Genomic DNA, 23,660 nt, shown 5'->3' with positions numbered 1-23,660 from the left:
CTTCTGTTAATGTAAACTGTCATCGTGTATAGGACTGTATGCTTGTACCTGTACCTCCCACAGTACAATAAAAGACTATCGAAACAAACAACTTCCGTAAGTGGCTAAGTGAGTGAGTGAGTTTAGTTTTACGCCGCACTCAGCAATATTCCAGCTATATGGCGGCGGTCTGTAAATAATCCAGTCTGGACCAGACAATCCAGTGATCAACAGCATGAGCATCGATCTACGCAATTGGGAACCGATGACATGTGTCAACCAAGTCAGCGAGCCTGACCACCCGATCCCGTTAGTCGCCTCCTACGACAAGCATTGGTTACTGAAGATCAATAGTCTAACCCGGACCTTCACGGGTAAATGTGGCAAAGTAAATACCAAAATTCAAATTCTAAACTAAAACATCTACTAAAAACACAATAAAAAACTACACTTAATCCAAAAATATTGACAGGTAAATAACCAAATTACAAAACAGGTAAGACAAAATGATCTAGATAAAAAAAGTAAACAAACAGAACCACTAAGCAGTGAGTGAGTGAGTGAGTTAGTTTAGTTTTACGCCGCTTTTAGCAATATTCCAGCAATATCACGGCGGGGGACACCAGAAATGGACTTAACACATTGTACCCATGTGGGGAATCGAACCCGGGTTTTCGGCGTGACGAGCGAACGCCTCAACCACTAGGCTACCCCACCACCCCACCACTAAGCTAACAAATGCACACATTGCAAAGAAACAGAAACGCCTGAACACTACACTGCATACACACACTACCAACAACACAGAATGGTGCTCCAGAGTTCACTAGACACAAACACACACCTAACACTACAAACAATCCTAAGCCCACTTAATAGCACCAAACCTTCAAAGCCTTGGGCACATTCCTGATCAAAACTGGTCTTTTAGGGCGCTTATAATCCTACATAACAAACTAGTGCCAACTAGGGCTGCGCAATATTACCGGTTTACCGGTATTTACCGGTTTAGACCATTCTTTTCCCACAGAGGTTACTCCTGTCATATCTTCCTACGTAACCTCTGTTCTAATACGGCCCTTTCATGGTGTGAGCTTTCAAGACTCGTGATTGGAGACAATCAGATTTAGTTGTGCAATCAGCGACGTTGTTTCAAAAGTGATCATTCGCAAGGCATCGGTAATTTCCGTATGCTTCGAGAAAACTAAACTTCTTCCCCTGCGCGATGCGCAAACGTTTCTTCTAGACAGAACTCAGTCATGTTATGGCGGATCAGTGGCGTCTCCATCGCCCTCGTTGACAACGGACAAGCTAGCCATTAAACGTCTTGTGTGTAACATCAACACAAGTCCCCGGCAGTTGGGGGGATATTTGTGGCCCAACATTTGCTTCTGTTAGTCAAGTTGAATCTAAGTCGATGTAACAGGTGTTCTGATTGGATAGAAAGAAGGGAGATAATTCGTGTTGCAATCTTTTGCCGCTAGGGGATTTTACGAGAACCGGGAAATATGGCCGTATTAGAACAGAGGTTCGTAGAAAGATATGACAAGTAAACTCTGTTGGAAGAGAATGGGTTTAGACATGAAAACGATACGTATTGCGATACGCTGATCGAAAACCGGTATTTTGACTTGCATTCGGAAAACTTCGTAACACTCGGAAATGTTCGGATATGTCCTTGTTTCATTTGTGCCAAATATTATTCACATTTTTATTTTATCATGATTAAAAGTTGTTATTAAAGCTTAATCAAGCCTAGTGATTTTGTTGTGTTTTTGCTCTATAAATCAAGAAGTAACTCGATTATAAGTAGTTTTTTTGTTTAAAAATACTTCATGCAATATATTGCAATACATATCGCAATACATGCTTTCGCATCGCAATATGAAAATTCTCTGCAATACCCACCCCTAGTGCCAACATACTAAACTAATAAGTAATATACAACAAAACATGAAAGCAAACAAACAAATACGGTTTATACCAACAAACCATCCCATAGTTAAGTGGATGAACTTCTGGCAAATGTCAAAGTTCAAAATTAATACAAATTTCTTTATGCAACACTAACGCCCGCTTCAGGTTTCCATTTCTTTCGGTCAAACCACCCCTCTTTCGACCAAACGCTAAATGGCCTGGCGGGCCCGTGTGCGAAAATCGCATTATGTCGGAAAGCGCACATTAAATCTCCAAATCATCATCATCATCATCATCATCATCATCGGTGAGGTGGAAACTAGGAGTGAGTGCTGCTTTTGGCAATATTCCAGCAATATCAAGGCGGAGGACCCCAGAAATGGGCTTCACACATTGTACCCATGTGGGGAATCGAACTCGGGTCTTCGGCGTGACGAGCGAACGCTTTAACCACTAGGCTACCCCATCGCCCCCGGTGGAAACTAGGACTCGGGACACAGTGTACCCTCAGTACCATTTGTACAACAAAAATTCGTAAAGCCCTCACTTGAATCTGTTTGTAGAATGTATAGGAGGCTTAAATACCCTGAAGCCTTCGCATCAAAGGATGGATATTGACACTGGGGTATCCTCGTCACTGTATCTTGTTGTATCTGAACTAAATTCACCAAGTTAATCCGTATTAACAGAAGGAACAATACACTTCGATGTTGATTTTCAAATCATGTGACTTACGGACCTTAGATATTGACTCATCACATGACCAGTATTAACGTATCACGTGACGAAAACGGATACGTCTGCTCGACAACAAGATGGCGTCTGGTACTAACATTTCACTGTTCTCTCTCATTCGTCACCACTCGCCCCTTTCCGTAACCTCCAAGAAGATATATATTCGGCTTGTCCCGGAATAACACGAGTGGTTCACGAATGTGTTCTCTCTATGTTACCGTTTTGAAACAGAAGACGGTTGAAAAGCTTCATAAACGTTCAGGACAATTTCGGATTAATAAAACTCCTGACGACCTGAATATGCGAAAACAATGACCCCAATTCGTCGGTCAGACCATTTTAGAAGCGGGAGGACACTCGGGCCTTTGCTTTTGAGCACTGACCTCTTTGGAAGAAACTTTTATATATTTTCTCTATGGCTTTATTGTGTTTGCAATACGGACATAAATATACATGTGACACCGAGATAAACTATTTTCCTCTCATTATCATATCCTTGTACGCGACCTACGCTCTACAGATGTAGTTCACGCCTGGGTGATCACGAAACCTTAACCACAGCTACAAAGACTCAAGCACTAGGCCTGGTCTCTTCACCGCGGTTGACATGCAGTCGTCTGAACAACATAATCACCAAGGTCGAGCTTGGCTGGCTCCTCTTTCGAAGAGCCGATCGGGTATACGCAAAGCAAGGGCCTCGATAAAGGGTAGACACTTGACGTGTTGCTCCAAATCCCCTTAAAACGAGTATGGTAGTTGTAAATTTGAAAGGGACACTTTCTGGCTATATTTCAAGATGAGATTGAAAGTGGGTGGATCTTTTGAATGTATTGAACGCGTTGTGGGTGCGGTTCCATGTCGTTGGATCAATAGTCCATCATGACAACATTACGTATAACACTCCAACCATATATACATTCTCCCTCCAGGAGCTGAGCTGATGTGTTAATTTTTTAAAAAGGTATGAACTTTGAGTGCGTGAGTTTCGTTAAATGTCGCTTTGAACAGTAGTTCATCCACCTATATGTAGGGCTGGGTATTGCAGCGAATTTTCATATTGCAATATATTGCAAGAAGTTCTTTTTTAACAAAAAACTACTTATAATCGAGTTAATGCTTGATTTATAAAGCAAAAACACAACAAAATCATCATGCTTGATTAAGCTTTAATAAAAACTTTTAATCATGACAAAATAAAAATGTAAATAATATTTGGCACAAATAAAAAAAGGAAAGGAACAATTTATTAAACGGAAATATTTCCGAGTGTTACGAAGTCTTTTCGAATGCATGTCAAAATACCGGTTTTCAATCAGCATATCGCAATACGTATCGTTTTCATGTCTGAACCGGTATGTACCGGTAAACCGGTTATATTGCGCAGCCCTACCTATATGTAAGGCCAAACTTCCAGTCGGTAGCTCGAAAAATACATACCAATTCTACATGATATAATTTCCTCTCGCGATTCATCATAATAATTGTGTTTTGAAGTTTTATAGATATCAACATTGAACACCTTTTGATACAATACAATCTGTATTATATTCCATGTTCGACACAAGTGAGTGAGTGAGTGAAATAGTGAGTGAGTTAAGTTTTACGCCACTTTAAGAAATATTCCAGCAACATCACGACAGGGGACACCAGAAATGGGCTTCATACATTGTACCCATATGGGGAATCGAACCCGGGTCCTTGGCGTGACGACCGATTGCTTTAACCACCAGACAGACAGAAGTGTATTCGTAATATCGGCCTCATGTTTAACCACTAGGCTAGCCCACCCCCTACGTTCGACATGAATATACGCTGGATATTCGATCTGAAACCGAGATAAGTTATGTGACTAAACGCAGTGGGTGTTTCGGATCCGGATTTTATTGGTACGGTAACCTACGGTTTAACGAACTCACGGTTATAACGAACGGGACCACCCCCGAAAAATACTCTTCATGCGGGGTTTTCAGTTTCGGGAAACATCGGTTATACCGAACTCTAAGGGATCACTAACTTTCGTTCGTCATAACCGTAGTTCGTTAAACGCAGTTCGATCAAAATATACAGCAAGTGGCCCTGACAAAAAAACAATAAACCCAGTTCGTCATATATACTGAGAGAAACAAATAACGGAACATAGGAAAATTCAAGCGTTCCTTTAACATTTTTCAGTTTTCATCACCAGCTTTGAATAGCTGTTGGAGGAAATCTGAGAATAAATAAAGGAACACTGCCACGAAGTGGTGTTCCCTTATTTGTTTCCCTCAGTATATGTTAGTTCGCTATAAGCGTGTCCGTTAAAAACGTAATTGATAGTATATGAAACGAACCTCGCAAACCTTTAAGAGAGATATTCCTGTATTTTAAAGCTATTTGAGCAACATAGCAGACCCATAAATTGTACACTACTGACAGGTTTATACTGGTGAAGCGTAATAAGTGTTTGATATATAGACCCTAATTCAACAACAAGGATCAACCACACACCGACAGGGTACAGCGGGGTAGATTGTTGTCCATTCCCCCATTTAATGCCAAGGTTGCCCTGAGTTTAATAACTTTCAACCTGTCAGAGGATTACGGAAACGGAAGTTTACCGTGGACAAACTCGAAACTATTTCATAGGGACATAAACCTGATTTCAGATTTAAGCGAGTTTTATTTTCTTATTTATTGTCAGTAGTTAACAGGAGTGAGAGTATAAATTTACGCCGCCTTCAGCAATATCCCAGCAATATCACCAGAAATGGGCTTCACACTGTGTACCCATGTGGAGAATCGAACCCGGGTCTTCGGCGAGACGAACGAACGCTTTAACCACTAGGCTACCCCACCACCCCATAATTAACACGAAGGTCAAGGTCAGGACCATAAAACAAGCATCGATCAATAGAAAGATGTGTTCAGAAGGTTTTATTTGAAAACTGATTTGATTTGGTATTGGGTGATCACAGCATCAGTTATCCTAGCCAGCTGTTGCAGATACACAACCGCCTCCGTGGTGTAGTGGTTAGAGCGTCCGCCCGGAGAGCGGAAGATCGCGGGTTCGATCCCCGGCCGCGTCATACGTTAAAATATGGTACTTGTTGGTCCCTGCCTGGCGCTCGGCATTAATCGATCAATAATGCTCGGAGTCAGTATAATGTGTCTGAGTGGGGTATTCATGCTTCACTGCGGCATGGTATCTCAGTGGGCTAGCACTATAAAACCAGCTTAAGTCTGGGTTAGTACAAGCAGCCGCACATACACATACACACGCATGCACGTCGTCATATGAGCAAAATATTCTCACGCACGACGTTAAATCCAATTTCACCTCACCTGTTGCAGATACATATAATACCCAACCCTACATAGAAAGTGCAAGTGTTCCTATACTATTTTCCGGGTTTCTTGTCATGTTTTATATTGCACTGTGGGTGAAAATCTGAAAATAAATACAGGAACACTTGTATTTTCAGGCTTTCCCTTATTTGTTTCCATGAGTATATATCCGCTGGAACGTAGTGTGCCCATTGTTAACTCTCAATCATACGCTACAACACTCCTTACAGTGAAGCGTGACCACGGGCTACCAGCACGGCTAATCGAAAACTCGCCAAACTACTTGTGAGTGAGTTTTAGCAATATTCCTGCAGTATCACGGCGGTCCAAACTATTTGTATTCAGGCAACGTTTTGCAAGTTTGTGTAGTATCGACAATATTTGCATGGGGTGTAGGAAATCTCTAGACCCAGCCGTGCAAGATCACGTGGCATTAGGGATACATTAAGGGCGTTATATCGGGGTAGATACACAAATTGGCAGCCACATAAATGCGTCATAAATATTCATGTCTCTAAATATGTATATCAACAGTTTACACAGAGAAATTAATGGAACATAACTACAACGATGAAGTTGTGGTGTGGGTGATCTTCAAACACTCCAATAATCAATGAGATTTAAACCTGTTATGGGTTAGAAACGATCTTCAGTAACCCATGCTTGTCAACCGTGAAGATCCAGGCTAGAATTGGTCTTCAGCAACCCATGCTTGTCGTAAGAGGTGACTAATGGGATCGGGTGGTCAGGCTCGCTGACTTGGGTGACACATCGTATCCCAACTGCGTAGATGGATGCTCAGTATGTTGATCACAGGATTGTCTGGTCCAGACTGGATTGTTTACAGACTGCCGCCCTATAGCTGGAACATTGCTGGGTGCGGCGTAAAACAACAAAGAGAAATAATATTGGGTGAACGTATTGTCGCACTGTTCAGACTGGAACCTTTCAAAGATTACAGGCAAGGCAGTTAAGAATAACTGACTGACTGAGTTTGGTTTTACGCCGCTTTTAGCAATATTCCAGCAACATCACGGCGGGGGACACCAGAAATGGGCTTCACACGTTGTACCCTTGTGGGGATTCGAACCCGGGTCTTCGGCGTGACGAGCCAACGCTTTAACCACTAGACTACCCCACCGCCCCAGTTAAGCATGAATACACAACTCAGACACAGTATACTGACTCCGAGCCGACCAGTCCTCGTTGTACCCATTAATGCCGAGCGCGAGGCAGGGACAAACAAGTACCATATTTTAACGTCTTTTGGTATGACGCGGCCGGAGATCGAACCCACGACCTACCGCTCTCCGGGCGGACGCTCTAACCACTACACCACGGAGGCAGTTTTCACAGATTATAGAGTAAGCCTAGATTGCTTCTATGAAGCACTAAACAGGATTAAGTGTACAGAAACACAGATGATTGTAACAGCTGGCAACAAATGAATGAAATCAACGTAAGTGCAGATCATGATAACAATTAGCAGTATAACGAGGGATTACTGTGGGGACCATCTGTTTCACTATAGCTACCAATCACGTGGTCACGCTCAAGGCCTCGGGTCAAGGACGAGTTCCCGATTTGGGGTTGGGAGAGGGTTTGTATTCAAGGCGGAAGTGGATGTGTATCGTGAGACAGGGGTAATCCGGGTATGTATTTCACTGTTGAATTATGGCAATGTACATCTGACTTAATATGAGAGTCAGTGAGTCTAGTTTTACGCTGCTTTTAGCAATATTCCAGCAATATCGCGGCGGTGGACACCAGAAATAGGCTTCACACATTGTACCCATGTGGGGAATCGAACCCAGATCTTCTTCGTGACGAGCGAACGCTATAACCACTACACCACGGAGGCGGTCTATCGTGAGAAAGGGGTAATCCGGGTAATCATGTGGGGAATCGAACCCAGGTCTTCTTCGTGACGAGCGAACGCTTTATCCATCAGACTAGCCCACATGCCTGTGGAGTGAGTATGGTTTTACGCCACGTTTAGCAATATCCTAGCAATATCACGACAGAGGATACCTGAATTCACCCATGTGTGAAATCGAACCCGGCCTCGAGGCTAAATATGTCAGTAAATCATATAAAACGTACAGTGGAAGCCCTCTAAACCGGCATTTGTTGGGACCGGCAAAAATGCCAGTATAGAGGGCGTGCCGGTTTAGAGAACTTTCCCCTTTTCAACCTGAGAATGATCTTCCGTGTGCCGTAAAATACGCCTGAACAACGTGTTAATAGTCATCATATTCTTATCACACTCCTTATATCAGACAACATCAATATGCTTAATGCCGGTCAGCCAATCAATTAAAGCGTTGGCTCGTCACGCCGAAGACCCAGGTTCGAATCCCCACATGGGTACAACGTGTGAAGCCCATTTCTGGTTCCCCCCGCCGTGATGTTGCTGGAATATTGCTGAAAGCGGCGTAAAGCTAAACTCAGTCAGTCAGCCAATCAACAGGAGAAGAGAAGATACCGGATGCCGGTTTAGAAAGTATTAATTAGAGAGTATTAATTACTGTTAAACAGTCAATTGGGCGGTCTTTATTGTGCCGAAATACGGAATAGACTGACGCCGGTTTAGAGGGCGTGATCATAAATTCTAGTGCCGATATTGAGAGCATGTCGGATTGGGGGATTGCCGGTTTAGAGGGTCTCCACTGCATTCATAAATCACACAATAGGACGTGCCTTCCATGCAACATTGTCTATTGATCCGCAAGTGATTTTGGCTACGTATTTGGGTCAAGATAAATATGTTAAAACACCTGTCATAGCAGTTATGATAAAACGTTGTTTTATTACATAGTTAAAACCTGTGAAACGTTGTTGCTAAAAACGTACAAGCGGTCGTGATGCAGCTAAAACAATGCTGACTGCGTACAAATGCCTTCATCCACCATGGAGTGAGAATCGTATCGTTTCAACCTGGTTAGTGCAAGTCACATTCTCAATAAGTAGACCACACGCCTTTAAACAAAACCCTAAATGACAAATATAACCGCAAAGATAAGATTTCCAGGATACAATTTGTTATCCTTGTACACAGAATGTCCCCACTACTTACACGATGTAATTTAATCAGTTGTAAAACGATTAAACATCCACAATGGGGGCTTGCATCGGTCTCTCCCAGCCCCAAATGAGCATACATTAAGTTGGGGTTAAGTCTAGGGTATCCTGTTTCATCAGGAATTGCTAAGTCACGCGGCATCAGTTGTCTAGTGGTGTTCACGCCAGCAATGGTCATGCTTATCGTAATCACAAGTAGCCTTGAACAAAATGCAAACTAAAAAATCTTAAATGAAAATATGAGTGAAACGGTCTGTCAGTTCGTTGCCACGTGCCTTGATCGTGTTGAACTGAAATGCTGACACAGGGAAGAAAGATAATTTCCTGTCAGATGTATGAATATTTCATTACGAACAGGAGGTTAGCAACCTTCACCTTCATGTACGATTGTTGGTTGGTTAGTTGTTTAACGCCGCACTCAGCAATATTCCAGCTATAATGGGCGGTCTGTAAATAATCGAGTCTGGACCAGACAATCCAGTGATCAACACCATGAGCATCGATCTACGCAACTGGGATACGATGACATGTGTCAACCAAGCCAGCGAGCCTGACCTGGGTTACCGACGATCAAACTAAACTCACTCATTTTCAAGTGAGGTTGAACTAAACACGTTAGTAGTGAGTGAGTTTAGTTTTACGCCGCACTCAGCAATATTCCAGCTATATGGCGGCGGTCTGTAAATAATCGAGTCTGGACCAGACAATCCAGTGATCAACAGCATCGATCTGCGCAATTGGGAACCGATGACATGTGTCAACCAAGTCAGCGAGCCTGACCACCCGATCCCGTTAGTCGCCTCTTACAACAAGCATAGTCGCCTTTTGTAGCAAGCGTGGGTTGCTGAAGACCTATTCTACCCCGGATCTTCACGGGCCCAAACACGTTAGTATATATAACAAATGCCAGGTCTTCAACTTCACAAAGTCTCAACATTTTGTGTTTGCGATGAAGGTTGGTGTTCATCTTCTGCTGTCTAAGTCTGTCAAGGCGGCCTTTACTCTCATCGAGCTGTACAGTGTTGTCAAGGGACAGGTTGATGGTCACGATGACCCTAACAGGAATACTGTCATTGTTTAACACCTCTCCATCTGCACTATACTGACATTTAGTCCCCGAAAGAAACATCCCATCTAAAATAAACATCTACAATCCACATGGGACCACGAACAAATAGTTAATTCTTCTAGAGCTGATTCAATCTAGACTTATAAGATCATTTCAGTTTAAATATATTCTGTCGGTGAGACACCATCGCTTGGTGGGTTATCTAATGCATCAGAAACACCTGAATATTTAATGGTACTGTACTGCTCCGGGGGAGGGGCGTAGTGGGTCAGACGTTCTGTTAGGGAGGCAGCCTGATGCAGGTACAGACTGTTTCATACAGAAGCTGAGAGTGTGGCTTCCATTACTGATAAACATTGCCTATGCAACATCTGCAGTGCGGTCCCCGGAAAAAACAGATGGTTAGGCTGAGCACAATGATTTAATTTCTTAATAGAATACGCACATTAGATTTTAGGAGTGAGTGAGTCTATTTTTAATAGTAGTGAGTGAGTGAGTGAATGAGCGAGTGTAGTTTTATGTCGCTATTCCAGCAATATCACAGCGGGGGATACCAGAGTGAGTGAGTGAATGAGTGAGTTTAGTTTTACGCCGCTTTTAGCAATATTCCAGCAATATGACGGCGGGGGATACCAGAAATGGGCTTCACACATCGCAACCATGTGGGGAATCGAACCCGGGTCCTCGGCGTGACGAACGAACGCTATAACCGTAAGGCTACCCCACCGCCCCTACAGGGCGGGTGGAAATCTGTGATGACTGATCGAGCTGTTCTCAACGTCAACATAGAGAAATCAGTGTTACAAAAGTAGTACGCTCATAATTATTACCATTATTGTATGTATAATTACGTCATTACAGATATCAGTAATCAGTAAACTAAAATAACACGATACTGGAATACATTATTCATATTTCAAATTAGTTTCACGTACAATTTATTCCATTGTGTTTAACCGTTAAAGTCTGAATCACTGGTAGATTGGTGGAAAACATGTGTCCAACTGATTGCCATTTCAAGTTTAGTTTTGTTTGAAATTTATCTTCTTTGAGATGCATTTTAGAAGTTGTAAAGATGAAGAAAAACCAAGTTCCATGGATTGTCAACTTCTTTATTGTAATGAATGCGACTTTTCGGTATATATACTAACACCTAGGGCTGCGCAATATAACCGGTTTACCGGTATTTACCGGTTCAGACATGAAAACGATACGTATTGTGATACGCTGATCGAAAACCGGTATTTTGACATGCATTCGGAAAACTTCGTAACGCTCGGTTTTACGCCGCTTTTAGCAATATTCCAGCAACATCACGGCGGGGAACACCAGAAATGGGCTTCACACATTGTACCCATGTGGGAATTCGAACCCGAGTCTTCGGCGTGACGAGCGAACGCTTTAATCACTAGGCTACCCCACCGCCCCATTGTGACCTGAGCAAAAACTATTTGCATTTGGTTTCATGTAATGAATTATAGTCCGTCAACTTAACTTTTGGTATCCTGTTTTTCACAATTTACATAAAACTCCTGAATATTTTAAACTGCTACTCTGTTCATATGGTAACTGTATACCGTGGCCTAACAAGATATCGATTTTAGTAATTTTAAAAGGATTATTTGCCTTTAAACCTGTCATATAATAATTGTAAAACTGTGGAGAGTTTTACGAGGGGTTAACGCACATGATGGAAAAGCCAACAACACTGTAAAATGTGTGTCAGCGTGATATGTACATGCACGGGTATTTATTTACATTAGCACGCTCAAGTGATGTCAAAGATCGTCAACACGCAGGTTGTGGTAAAAACGATGTTGTACAAAGATGACCGGTAAATCATCAAAAGAGTTTACAACTTTTTCAAGCGCAAGGCAAAGCGAAAAACACCCTCTGAGTGTTTCTCTTAAAGACATTAATGCCACCAAGATCTGCAAAAGAACATAGCAAAGAGTTATCTCCCATGACACTCTTTCAGAGACTGACGATGAAATGACTGAAATCGGGGACCGTCTCAAAACATGCAAAGAAAAGAAAGCTTGATGAATTCGATGGAAGGGTTGTTAGGGACGTCATGCGTCGGTTACATCAATCCAGTGAGTTCATATCGTCAAGCAAACTGAAGAAATATTGTTCAAAAGAAGACCATGACATCAATGCATCAAAGCATACCATATGCAAGCTGTTGCTCAAATTTGGATCTTGATACAAGAGATTGAGCAACCAGTATTGAAAGACTTCAATAAATCTGCTTGTTTAAAATGGATTTGTGATGATTATACAGTCCCCTTAGATTTGCTTGCAGGCGTAACAATGTAAACAAGATGCACGCGTGTCACACCATGTTGTTTGCTGTTCCATCGTATCATTTTACTTCCTTGTATAACTACTTCTTTTTTTCATATTTTTATAAGATGGCTTCTTAAGGAGAAGCTTTAATAACTGACATAAAAGAATGAAATTTAAACCTGAGATAGGTCATAAGATATAAAGAGCGTATGCCTAAAAACATTTTGAAGGCATTTTGGTTAAAAGGTAAATTGTGAAAAACAGGGTGCCAAAAGTTCAGTTGACGGACTATATATGATATGGATATTCGCCACGTTATCAAACATTCTATCAATATATCGACAGGATACACACGTGTGTGACATAGTGTTGATACACCAGATGGCGTGTTCACATTGTACTCGTGTTAAAAAGTTAAAGACCACCCCAATTTTCAATATTAAAATATTTCATAGTTCATATCCTGATCCACATAATACTTAAATATTGAGTATCGGGGTGGTCTTTAACTTGTTTTATTGAATATACATATAAAACGACATACAGTAAAATGTTTACCACCGCAATATTCCAGCGGTCTGTAAATAATCGAGTCTTAACCAGACAATCCAGTGATCAACAACACGAGCATCAATCTAACCAACTGGAATGTGATAGGACGTGTCAAACAAGTCAGCGAGTCTGATCACGAAACCCCTTTAGTGGCCTCCCACGATATATGTTTTTAAACGAAACTCATTTTGACTCTGTACTTACAATGTTTATTAATGCAAACTTGTTCTCGTCACTATATGGTTGGAATAATGCCGATGTGACGTAAAGCCCAACTCAACTCAACTCTCACGACAAGACTTAGAGTGAGTGAGTAAAATCAGTTGTCATGCAAGTAAGGTACCACAGTATTTCACTGTAACTAAAATATGTTGTCATGCAAGTAAGATACCGTTGTATTTCACTGTAACTAAAATTTGTTGTCATGCAAGTAACATACAACCGTATTCCAGTGTAACTAAATCATGTTGTCATGCAAGTATTATGCCACAGTAACTAAACTCTGTTGTCATGCAAGTAACATACCACTGTATTTCACTGTAACTAAAATCTGTTGTCATGCAAGCAACATACCACTTTATTCACTGTAGCTAAAATCTGTTGTCATGCAAGCAAGATACAGTTGTATTTCACTGTAGCTAAAATGTGTTGTCATGCAAGCAAGATACAGTTGTTTTTCACTGTAGCTATAATCTGTTGTCATGCAAGTAAGATACCACTGTATTTCATTGAAACTAAAATCTGTTGTCATGCAAGATACCACTGTATTTCACTGTACCTAAAATCTGATGTCATGCAAGTAAGATACCACTGTATTTCATTGTAACTAACATCTGTTGTCATTAAAGTAAGATACAGTTGTTTTTCACTGTAGCTATAATCTGTTGTCATGCAAGTAAGATACCACTGTATTTCATTGAAACTAAAATCTGTTGTCATGCAAGATACCACTGTATTTCACTGTACCTAAAATCTGATGTCATGCAAGTAAGATACCACTGTATTTCATTGTAACTAACATCTGTTGTCATTAAAGTAAGATACAGTTGTATTTCACTGTAGCTAAAATCTGTTGTCACGCAAGCAAGATACAGTTGTATTCTACTGTAGCTAAAATGTGTTGTCATGCAAGTAAGATACAGTTGTATTTCATTGTAACTAAAATCTGTTGTCATACAAGTACGAGACCGCTGTATTTCACTGTAACTAAATCATGTTGTCATGCAAGTATTATGCCACAGTAACTAAACTCTGTTGTCATGCAAGTAACATACCACTGTATTTCACTGTAGCTAAATCTGTTGTCATGCAAGCAAGATACAGTTGTATTTCACTGTAGCTAAAATCTGTTGTCACGCAAGCAAGATACAGTTGTATTCTACTGTAGCTAAAATGTGTTGTCATGCAAGTGAGATACCACTGTATTTCACTGTACCTAAACTATGTTGTCATGCAAGTAAGATACAATTCTACTGTAATCTAAAATGTGTTGTCATGCAAGTAAGATACAGTTGTATTTCTACTGTAGTCTAAAATGTATTCTACTGTAGCTAAAATGTGTTGTCATGCAAGTGAGATACCACTGTATTTCACTGTATCTAAACTATGTTGTCATGCAAGTAAGATACAGTTGTATTCTACTGTAGCTAAAATGTGTTGTCATGCAAGTGAGATACCACTTTATTCACTGTAGCTAAAATCTGTTGTCATGCAAGCAAGATACCACTGTATTTCACTGTACCTAAAATCTGTTGTCATGAAAGTAAGATACCACTGTATTTCATTGTAACTAACATCTGTTGTCATGAAAGCAAGATACAGTTGTATTCTACTGTAGCTAAAATGTGTTGTCATGCAAGTGAGATACCACTGTATTTCACTGTATCTAAAATATGTTGTCATGCAAACAAGATACAGTTGTATTTCACTGTAACTAAAATTTGTTGTCATGCAAGCAAGATACAGTTGTATTTCACTGTAGCTAAAATCTGTTGTCATGCAAGCAAGATACCACTGTATTTCACTGTACCTAAAATCTGATGTCATGAAAGTAAGATACCACTGTATTTCATTGAAACTAAAAGCTGTTGTCATGCAAGATACCACAGTATTTCACTGTACCTAAAATCTGATGTCATGCAAGTAAGATACCACTGTATTTCATTGTAACTAAAATGTGTTGTCATGCAAGCAGGATACAGTTGTATTTCACTGTATCTAAAATCTGTTGTCATGAAAGTAAGATACAGTTGTATTTCACTGCAACTAAAATCTGTTGTCATGCAAGTAAGATGCAGTTGTATTTCACTGTATCTAAAATCTGTTGTCATGCAAGTAAGATACCACTGTATTTCACTGTAACTAAAATATGTCATGCAAGTAAGATACAGTTGTATTTCACTGCATCTAAAATCTGTTGTCATGCAAGTAAGATACCACTGTATTTCATTGTATCTAAAATATGTCATGCAAGCAAGATACAGTGGAGAGGTCAGTGGAGAAATAATAGTATGGCATTGTATATATTGTACATATTGTATATATTGTACATATTGTATATATTGTACATATTGTATAAATTGTACATATGGTACATAATGTATATATTGTATATACTGTACATATTGTATATATTGTACATACTGTATATATGGTATATATTGTATATATTGTGCATATTGTATAACATGAATACTAATCAATCATAAAAAGAAAAGGGCACTTACTGCAGTCCGTTCACGAAGAATTTCTCCGTAATATAGTCTCTGCAATTGGAATTTTCAAAGGCGAGATAGAACTTGTAGTCTTTGTTGAGCATGTCAAAGCACTTACTGCTTTGGTACCGAGGACACTTAAACTTGCCACACGCACCGTATATATCCACCTGAACGTGTTTTGCAAGCTCGTCGGCGTAATTTCGACGGCCGTTCCTGGCGCCACAGTTTGAAACAAACCAAGCAACCATTTTACTTTTCCCCGCAGCATAATTTTTGTCTTGTTTTTGAGATAAAACACTCGAGTTGTATGGCACAAATTTTTCATACGGAGCTACTATTGTGGAGTCGTGTCGATACGTCGCTGTCCAGTTAAAGACGTCGCGGAACGCTGCTAACCCCGCCGTGTGGTAGGGCGACTCGAGCAGAAAGAGGATCCAGATTTGTTTCTGTGGGCGGTCAAACCAGGGCCGAGCTGGATTATGATGAAAAAGTACTGCATCAGCTTTGTGGCCATCCTGCTTGTTGTCAACAAGTTCACAGCTCTGAACAGCACATTTCTGCTCAGTGAACGTTCCCTGGCCCTCTTAACCTGCCAGCCCCCAAATCCGTGATACAAAAGGATTGTTTTTAGGGGAACGTCTTCTCCTCGTTTTTTCGCATCTCGAACAGGCTTTGGTATAAATTTTAACTGGTTGGTGATACGGTCTTGGTCGTCGTTGTTGATGTTGTAATACACGGGCATTGGTGTTGGCTGCTGTACATGCTGCACGTGCAATGATTTTGTGATATTCCTTTTCAATTTTTCGCTGAAAAAATGATCATGAATTTTCGGCCCGTCAAAGGTCAGCTGTCTATGGTTCCCGTCCCTCTTGAAATCCGGTCCCCAGGGTAGAGGCTGGTCGTCCGTGTCATATACCCACACGTCTCTCTTGTACAGATTCAGTACCAGCACAATGGCAACACATACCCCTAGCGACCACTGAATAATCTTTTTCAGATAGAACCGCATAGCGTTCTGTACAGGACCAACCTACCTGGTCTCCGACTGAACCACAACTCCACGATAACGCACAGGTAAATCCAATCAAACGAACGCGGCGGGTGTTCAGTTGCACATGCGAGGCTTAATCCCTGCGGTTGTCATTGGTCGCGGCGGAACGTCTTCTCCCCAATTCATTAGTACACCGCACACAGGTGATGAATAGTTTCAGGTAAAGATCCAGATGCTAAGGAGACAGACACCCAGGCACAGTATCCTACAGTTTTCATCGACCAGCCACGGAGCATTCCAACAGCTCTCCACCCGGCCCAAGACGCCTGTGAAACTCTTAACGATTTTCATTCGCTCGACGCAAACAATGCATTGCGGGTGGGGGACTATTAATAGCTGTCACATGACCGTGTTGGTATTCAGGTGAAGGATCGTCTCAGCCGTTCGGGAGGGGACCAGGTATGACTGACCGGGACTGGTTCTCCCGGGGGTGTAGCTGCAAGGTAAACACCTGGATTAAGACGTTATCACAATATACCTGTAATTAGGCGAATTGTTACACAATGTGACTAATATTGAATCGTGTTTTAATGAATGCCATTGTGTTTAACATGACAACGAAGCGCACTTGACAAAGGCGACAGTCAACACATGTAAACAGTTCGGGCGTAGGGCAGGGAGTTTTCAGTAATTTTTTCTTTTTCTTTCTGCTGAAATGGATTTATAACACGTGCTTCTAATTTCAAAGATGTGAAAGATACCTTTAACAACACACCTTATTAATATTATCTTTATCACTGTTTGTCGACATTGGGTAATATTAGGTAATGTTTTGGTGATGGTCTCGTACATTAGGACCTAAACGGACACAGAACAGGTGCATGTTTTCGCCCCTTCGACCTAAAGATGGAGAACGTGGAATCAGAAATACAATCGACCGCGGATCGGGTGGATTCAAGCGTTAAATGATAAATGTCTTCCAGCTGACTGGTTCAAATGTTACGGCGGGGGACACCACACAATTCACACACTGTACCCATGTAGGCAATCGAACCCTGGTCTTCGGCGTGACGAGTGAACGCCTTAACCACTAGGCTACCCCACCGCCCCTACCCTATATGAAACCGTCTAGAAGAACAATCATGATTACTTATATTTATAACAAACCCGTGAAGGTCCGGGTTAGAATATTGATCTTCAGTAACCCATGCTTGTGGTAAGAGGCAACTAACGGGATCGGGTGGTCAGGCTCGCTGACTTGGTTGACACATGTCCTCGGTTCCCGATTGCGCAGATCGATGCTGTTGATCACTGGATTGTCAGGCCCAGACTCGATTATTTACAGACCGCCGCCATATAGCTGGAACATGGCTGTGCGGCGTAAAACTAAACTCACTCACTATTATTTATAACAACAAATAATAATATTACATTTAAATGGCACTGCGGTGAATCTGAACGCTGTCCCAAGTTTTGCTTGATAACCGTGTTAGCATCTACACCGAAACGTCGCATCTATTGCGATAAAGAAGTTCCTCTTCATCCTTTCTATAAATGCTACTTTTAAAGGTTACGACATTACGTAAATACTACGTTTGAAGACCCAGTACAGTAGAACGATTGTATTACATTTAATATTCAATGTAAAGTTGATAAGTTATACTAATGGTAGAAAACATTGATCTGTAAAGTGAATCTTTCTGAAACTGAACTTATCTTTTATTTTATTAAATATTCAGTAACGTACAAGAAGTATATTGCCGGAGATGGAAAGGGGTTTCACGTTGCGTTCAAACAAATGGCACTTAAATAGCGACAAGTACGAACGCGGCTATGTGCATGTGCGTGTGCGCATGTGTTTGTAGTACTCTTCATATGCTGGTTAGCTGGTTAATGATAGCCCAAAGTGAGTGAGTGAGTGAGTTAAGTTTTACGCAGCTTTTAGCATCATTCCAGAAATATCGCAGCGGGGGACATCAGAAATTAGTTTCACACATTGTAACCGTGTGGGGAATCGAACCTGTTTCTTCGGCGTGACGAGCGAACCCTATGACCACTAGGCTACCCGAAAGAGTAAATATCCCACGGCTTTACTATGATAACCCGCTTAGACACAGTACACCAGGCACCAGGCTGACCGATCGTTGTTTCATTTCCCTAAGGCCTAGCTTTAGGCATGCAATAACAAGTACAATCTTACTATTTTCAAATGGAGTTTCTTCAAGATATGTTCAGCGTTCTAAGGGATAAAACACATCTCACAGTGTACCCAAAGGCTTCGTTTTATTTCCCTGAGGCTTGGCTCTTGGCAGGGCAATAAGAGGCACAATCTTATTATGTCCTAATGCGGCGGAAGATCGAATCAGTGACCTGCTGTACCCCCATGACTATCCATGGTTGCATCTCACGCATTACATATAATATCATAATCATCATCATCATAATCATCATAATCATCATCATCATCCTGTTTAACATTATGTTTACAGAATAACATATCCCTGCTATAACATGTTTATTCATCATGGCTATTTTGTTTTCTAAATTTCGTCTTGTTTTAAAATGAAAAACAAAACTGAAAACAAGTAAGGGTTTTCGATCAACATTTTTATAAGACAAATCTTGCCTTTTGTCTCTATGATGTAATCTTACACTTCTTACGACTTGAATGCTGAATTTTACAGAGGACAGGTTAAATCGGAAACGAAGAGTGTGTATGGTTTTACGCCGCTGTTCCACAACTAACGGCGAGGGACATAATGGGCATCACTCATTGTACCCATGCTGGAAATTGTCTTTGGCGTGACGAGCGAACGCGTTAACCTAGGCTTGATTGGTTGGTTGTTTAACGCCGTTCTCAGCAGTATTTAGGCGATATGGCGGCGGTCTGTAAATAATCGAGTCTGGCCCAGACAATCCAGTGATCAAAATCATGAGCATCGATCAATGCAATTGGGATGCGATGACATGCGGACCCGTGAAGATCCGGGTTAGAATTGATCTTCAGTACTTGTCGTAAGAGGCGACTAACAGGCTCGGGTGGTCAGGCTCGCTGACTTGGTTGACACATGTCATCGGTTCCCAGTTGCTTGGATCGATGCTCATGCTGTTGATCACTGGATTGTCTGGTCCAGACTCGATTATTTACAGAACGCCGCCATATTGCTGGAATATTGGTTAGTGCGGCGTAAAACTAAACTCACTTACTCACTTACGATGACATGTGTCAACCAAGTCAGCGAACCTGACCAACCGATCCCGTTAGTCGCTTCTTACAAGCATGGATTACTGAAGACCAATTTTAACCCGGATCTTCATGGGTGTGCGGCCCCCAGAAAAGACGAAAGGAGGAAAGGTCCTTGAACTAGTGTTACCTTTGATAATTTGTTCCTTGATTATTTCGGGACTAATTACTCAGTCAAAGACAAACCCACACACGGAGACTGCAGTAGGAGTTATTCCCCTTGTACTATACATTATATAAGACAGCCCGGCAGGGGACTGACCACAAACGCCTCAAGTAGAATAATCTTGAGTGTAGTGGCAAAAGCAAATTTATATCTAAAATCCTGAAGCAGAACCAGTCACATCCTTCCTTTACTCACGAGCTGAGTGCTGCAGTTTGTCTCTTCCTGTTCATGTGACAAAGACGCAGTAATAAATCGGAATGAAAATATTTCCGGCTCATGAACGGCGTTTGCTTCCTCGTTTATAGACACACGACATGGTCACGTGCACACGTAGAGTGTGTGTTGGCATAAACACAAATATATGTAATTGTCTCGATAAACCACAGTGACATTTAAATTTTGTAACATAAAATGTACAAAGTGAGATTTCAGTGTGCTAATTGCACGAATACATTTTGATGACACGCGTTTACGGTTCGTGATTTGAGATCAGTGTTGAATCAAGTGAATCTAAACATTCCACCATGTGAAAGATGGAGTGCTTTCAAATGGAGTATCTTCAAGATACATTCGCCGTTCCAAGGGATAAAACATAGAAATTCTGACAGTGTACATGGTACTGGAGACAAGTGATACTACAATCTCTGCTTCCTTGAAAAATAAATCCCCTAAAACGGAAAGCCTAATTAGTAATTATGCCAATCTTACGTGATACAAATTCGCTCGAGTCGAAGACGCCAGGGAGATAACTCACAGCCGGGTTTTAGAGTGACCTCCCCTTGATTTCTTAACTCCACACAGTGTTTTGTTACATCCCTGCATGGAATCTCGGGGGGTTGCCCGACATTTATGTTAAATGACCATTGAAACTCGGGTGAAAATGAAGTGTGCACCCCTCCTTTTCTCAATAGTGTGCACTCTCCCTTTCTCAAAAAGCTGTATCCGCCCCTGATTTATTTCCCCAAAAGCACCCTGGTCACTCGCTGCATCCAACACCAAATAGTCGGCCCTATACAGATTTCAGATAACGTACACGGATAGGATATCCTAGTGAGAGCACATATTGTGACAATGGCATTACTTCATAATGTAGGACAATCAGTCTTACCTCATGGACCAATTCAACCACACGGGGAACAGCTTGACCAAACCAGTAACTTACCCGTACGGAGAAAGGTTTTAACTGTCCTGAAACCTTCGGACTGCAACACGAACTACAACTACGTCACGTGACAAACTGTATTTTCATGTTCCTGGTCGGAGTGGCGATAGGACACGGTACAATCATAGAAGTGTCTGAATGTTACAAGTGAAGCCATCAGGATCCTTGCACAGGAGGAAGTACATAGTTTGCCGGATCATTGTGACACATGATCGTGTGTTGGTTTCTTGTTTCACGCTGAACTGAGCAATATTTAAACCATAGGGCGGTGGTCTTTAAATAATGGGATAGGATGGGATTGGGTAAGGTGAGGTGGGAAGGGGTGAGATGATGTGGGGTGAGGTGATGTGGGATGGGGTAGCGTGGGATGGGATGGGGTGGGGTGAGGTGGGATTGGGTGACGTGAGGTGGGGTGAGGTAGGATGGGGTGAGGTGATGTGGGGTGGGGTAGCGTGGGATGGGATGGGGTGAGGTGGGGTTGGGTGACGTGAGGTGGGGTGAGGTAGGATGAGGTGAGGTTGGATTGGGTGACGTGAGGTGGGGTGAGGTAGGATGGGGTGAGGTGAGGTGGGATTGGGTGACGTGGGGTGGGGTGGGGTGGATGGTGAGGTGATGGGGTGGGGTGATGTGGGATGGGGTGAGGTGGGGTTGGGTGACGTGAGGTGGGGTGAGGTAGGATGAGGTGAGGTGGGATTAGGTGACGTGAGGTGGGGTGAGGTAGGATGGGGTGAGGTGATGGTGGGGTGAGGTGAGGTGAGATGAGTGGGGTGGGGTGGGTTGAGCTGAGGCGAGGCGAGGTGAGGTGAGGTGAAATCTGATTGAGCATCGCATTCAAAATTCACACAGACACGTCTACGTAAGTACGTGTGCGTGCGCGCGTGTGTGCGTGCGGCTGTCCGTCCGTCTGTGTGCCTGTACTAGTCCTGAGTTAAGCCGGTGCTAGGCCACTGAGCTATGATAGACTAACACGGAGATTCCACTAAGAGACAGCATACTGTCGAACACCAGGCAGGGAGACAAAAAGTATCATCTGGTAACGACATTTGTTATGCTGCAACAAAGGATCGAACCACAGGCATCGTGCTCTTCGAGCAGACGGCCCATCCATTATGTCAAGGAGCATGTCGCAAACAGGCGGAGGACTACGGAACGGTAGAAGGGACATAGAATGAGAAAATAAATATACATAGTAAGTCGTGGCCACGAGATGATAAGTCGTGGCCACGAGATAATAAGTCGAGGCCACGAGATAATAAGTCGTGGCCACGAGATCATAAGTCGAGGCCACGAGATCATAAGTCGAGGCCACGAGATAATAAGTCGTGGCCACGAGATAATAAGTCGAGGCCACGAGATAATAAGTCGTGGCCACGAGATCATAAGTCGAGGCCACGAGATAATAAGTCGAGGCCACGAGGTAATAAGTCGAAGCCACGAGATCATAAGTCGTGGCCATGAGATAATAATTCTTGAGGAGACTTGGATCCAATAATTACGGAACCGTAGAGGGGACATCGGATAAGATAATAAATATGAATAATAAGTCGTGGCCACGAGATAATAAGGCGAGGCCACGAGATAATAAGTCGTGGCCACGAGATAATAAGTCGAGGCGAGGCCACGAGATAATAAGTCGAGGCCACGAGATAATAAGTCGAGGCCACGAGATAATAAGTCGTGGCCACGAGATAATAAGTGCGAGGCCACGAGATAATAAGTCGCCACGAGATAATAAGTCGTGGCCACGAGATAATAAGGTGGCGAGGCCACGAGATAATAAGTCGTATTAATAAGTCGCCACGAGATAATAAGTCGAGGCCACGAGATAATAAGTCGAGGCCACGAGATAATAAGTCGAGGCCACGAGATAATAAGTCGAGGCCACGAGATAATAAGTCGAGGCCACGAGATAATAAGTCGAGGCCACGAGATAATAAGTCGAGGCCACGAGATAATAAGTCGAGGCCACGAGATAATAAGTCGTGGCCACGAGATAATAAGTCGAGGCCACGAGATAATAAGGCGAGGCCACGAGATAATAAGTCGTGGCCACGAGATAATAAGTCGAGGCCACGAGATAATAAGTCGAGGCCACGAGATAATAAGTCGAGGCCACGAGATAATAAGTCGAGGCCACGAGATAATAAGTCGAGGCCACGAGATAATAAGTCGTGGCCACGACTTATTACCTCGTAGCCACGAATTATTATTGAGATTTATTTTCTCATCCGATGTCCCCTCTACCGTTCCGTAGAGAACCATGTTTGGAGAGAAACTGTAATTCGAACCTGACTGAACTAAGGAAGATAACCACGAATAGAAAAACATATCACTGAATTTCAGAGAGATATGTCGTCAACTTTCAAATTTTGGGGCGATGTGACGATTTTCTCGTGCAAGGTTACGCGAGTTACCTCCCTTCCATTGTGCCAAT

The 23,660-nt window shown here is 42.2% G+C and overlaps 1 protein-coding gene across 1 annotated transcript in view; it reads right to left on the bottom strand.

Annotated features, from left to right (window-relative positions):
- LOC124268700 (glycoprotein 3-alpha-L-fucosyltransferase A-like) overlaps nucleotides 1–23,660 on the bottom strand; it is a 164,120-nt gene that overhangs the window by 13,579 nt on the left and 126,881 nt on the right. Inside the window, 2 exon segments of the mRNA XM_046703691.1 lie at nucleotides 15,673–16,246; nucleotides 16,249–17,150. Of these exon segments, the coding sequence (XP_046559647.1) occupies nucleotides 15,673–16,246; nucleotides 16,249–16,672 (998 nt within the window). The 5' untranslated portion in view covers nucleotides 16,673–17,150.

The sequence above is a fragment of the Haliotis rubra genome, unplaced genomic scaffold (assembly GCF_003918875.1).
Source record: "Haliotis rubra isolate DU_JTF1 unplaced genomic scaffold, ASM391887v1 Scf14, whole genome shotgun sequence".
NCBI lineage: Eukaryota > Metazoa > Mollusca > Gastropoda > Lepetellida > Haliotidae > Haliotis > Haliotis rubra.
The sequence above is the reverse complement of the archived record's forward strand: the minus strand, read 5'-3'. Positions and strand labels throughout refer to the sequence as shown.